A 2,579-nucleotide genomic window follows, 5' to 3' on the forward strand; every position below is an offset into this window, starting at 1 on the left:
CCGCTCTCTCCGCCGCCTCCGCCGCCGCCCCCCTCCGCCGCGTCGCCGCCGCCCTCCGCCGCGCCGCCGCCGCCCTCCGCCGCCTCGCCGCCCTCCTCCCGCCCCGCATCAGCAGAATGGCCAAGGGGAGCGAGGGCCGGGGCCGGGGGAGCGAGGGTCGTGTGGAGGACGGTGTTGAGGCCGTCCTTGTACACGGTGCACACGCGCCCCCGAGGCGTCTCCTGTAAGCCATTCTTCGCTCTCAGTCCTCACCCACACACTCGCTTCGACTCAGGCGCCGCTCTCCTGCGCGAGGCGCTTCAGGTCGAGCGACAGCGCGCAGCAGTACACCGTGCAGCGCTGCAGCAGCTCCCCCGAGTCCTCTCGCGACCGCCCCTGCAGCCTCGCCCGGCTCCTCGGCTCACCTGGCGTCCTCGACTCGCCCCCCGAGCCCGCCCGCGCCTCGTCGGCATACGAGCCGCGGGGCCGCGAGCCGCCTCGCCGCTTGGCGCTCACGCCGGCAGACCGGCGTGCCGCTCCGTAGGACGGCATCGGGTGGCGGTGCGACGGAGGCAGGCGCGGCCGGTTGAGGGTTTCCGAGGAGTAGCCGGTCAGCTTGCGAGGCGAGGCGTTGGCGGCGCCGCCGCTCCGCTCGTCCGGAAAGGCCCCGTGCGCGGGCGCGCTCGCAGTCGCCTCGAACGGCTCGGGGAAGGCATCCGCATTGTCCTCGAATGACAGCTCGTCGATCGGTGGCGGCGGTCCGGCGCCGCTGCTGTTGCGCGGACTGTGGCACGAAAGGTCCCGCCGGCCATCGCTGTGGACAGAGTCGGCGTCGCTCTCGGCATCACGCTCTTCACCCGCCTCCAGTGTGGGCGGCAGATAAGCCTCATGAGCGGGGCTCGGGCCGGCGGCGCGCTCGGAGCTCTCTGAGGAGCCGCTCCGCCTGGCCTCTTCACCAGCCTGCAGCAGAGGTACCTGTGGATTGCTGCTGCGCATGCTCGTCCGATCGCTTGCGGGCCAGCGCAATTTTCACACCTTTACCCACCCAGAGCGACGAGCAGTGGCATTGTCGGCGAGGGCAAACCGCCGTCGCCCCCTTTTTGCGGCGGGCAAAATGCGGTGGGCATCGCGAGAAAAGAATTTTTTAGGCGCAGCACTCTTTACCAACCCTTTGGCTTTGCCTCCCTCGGCGCGGCGGCCGCGGCCGCATCGCGCGCGTGTCCCTCGCCTGCGCCACCCCGGTGGCCAGCTCTGCCGCGCCCTCGCACGCCTGCTCCGCCGAGTGGCGCCAGACGAGCAGGTACGAGGCTGCAGCAGCGCCTAGAAAAAAGAAACGCCTCCGCGAGTCACAGCAGCGTCGCGCGAGGGCGAGCAAAGGTCGGGGCTGCAGCGGCGCGCCATCGAGACGGAGGAGCCGGAGAGGGCCTCCGCGAAGGCGTCGGCGAGCTGTGGCCGGTCCGGGAAGAAGTTGAGGTAGAGCATTCGCATCTGGTGCGGCGTCGCATCGCCAACCTCGTGGATGACGTCGACGCGGCCGGGTCGGATCATGGCGGGGTCGAGCCTAGGGGGTGGTATCGGATGGTCTCGGGTCCTCTCGGGCCCTCTCGGGCCACCTCGGGTCCTCTCGGGCCCTCTCGGGTCACCTCGGGTCACCTCGGGTCCTCCCGGGTCATGGCGGGTCATGGGGCCCTCATGGCGGGTCATGGCGTGTCATGGCGGGTCATGGCGGGTCATGGCGGGTCATGGCGGGTCATGGCGGGGTCGCCTCTCGATGTGGTTCGTCGTCATGAAGAGCAGGTGCTCCTCTCCGGCGGCGACGCCTGTTCACAGCAGTAGGTGTGAAGAGACGCTGTTCACACCATGAAGAGCAGGCGCTCCTCTCCGGCGGCGACGCCGTCGAGCGCGTTGAGAAGGCCGGAGAAGGAAGCGAAGGAGGAGCGGCGGTCCTTCGGGTCGCGGTCCTGTTGGAAGGGCCGAGGAAGGCTATCAGGAGGCTATCAGGAGGCTATCAGGAGGCTATCAGGAGGCTATCAGGAGGCTCTCGGAAGGGTCTCGGAAGGGTCTCGGACGGGTCTCGGAAGGCTCTCAAAGAGCCTTTTGGAAGGCGGAGCGACGTCCTCACGCAGCACCAGCGTCCGAGCCGGCGGGTGCGCGTGCGTGAGGGCGTGCGAGAGGCGATCGTCGGTCAGCCCTGGGTTCGGGTACCGTGGGGTAGGGAAGGGTGAGTTCGGGTACCGTGGGGTAGGGGAGGAGATGGGACGAGGTGAGCCGAAGTGAGCCGAGATGGGCCGAGGCGAGCCGAGGTGAGCCGAGGTGAGCCGAGGTGAGCCGAGGTGAGCCGAGGTGTAGCCGAGGCAGGACGAGGTGAGCCGAGGTGAGCCGGAGGTGAGGCCCGCAGCCTGGCTCGGCCAGGTTGAGCACGCAGATGTCGTACCCCAAGTGCCCCGCCAGCGCGGCGACGAAGGAGGACTTTCCCGAGCCGGGCGGGCCTGCACGAGAGAGAGAGGGAGGGAGAGAGAGAGAGAGAGAGAGAGAGAGAGAGAGAGAGAGAGAGAGAGAGAGTTGGACGGTGGCGCGTGGAAGGCTGCTTGCTGGCTGGC

At 69.3% G+C, this 2,579-nt stretch overlaps 1 protein-coding gene across 1 annotated transcript; it reads right to left on the reverse strand.

The window, feature by feature from the left end:
- Positions 1 to 270: 270 nt before the first annotated feature.
- Positions 271 to 1,527, reverse strand: EMIHUDRAFT_209603 (hypothetical protein; the record flags this gene model as incomplete). The annotated part of the gene is made up of 3 exons (XM_005771307.1): positions 271 to 939; positions 1,217 to 1,249; positions 1,330 to 1,527. 3 exons carry the CDS (start codon positions 1,525 to 1,527, stop codon positions 271 to 273), a joined length of 900 nt encoding a protein of 299 aa, XP_005771364.1.
- Between the last annotated feature and the right edge of the window lie 1,052 nt (positions 1,528 to 2,579).

This window comes from Emiliania huxleyi, assembly GCF_000372725.1.
Source record: "Emiliania huxleyi CCMP1516 unplaced genomic scaffold EMIHUscaffold_39, whole genome shotgun sequence".
NCBI classification, from domain to species: Eukaryota; Haptophyta; order Isochrysidales; family Noelaerhabdaceae; genus Emiliania; species Emiliania huxleyi.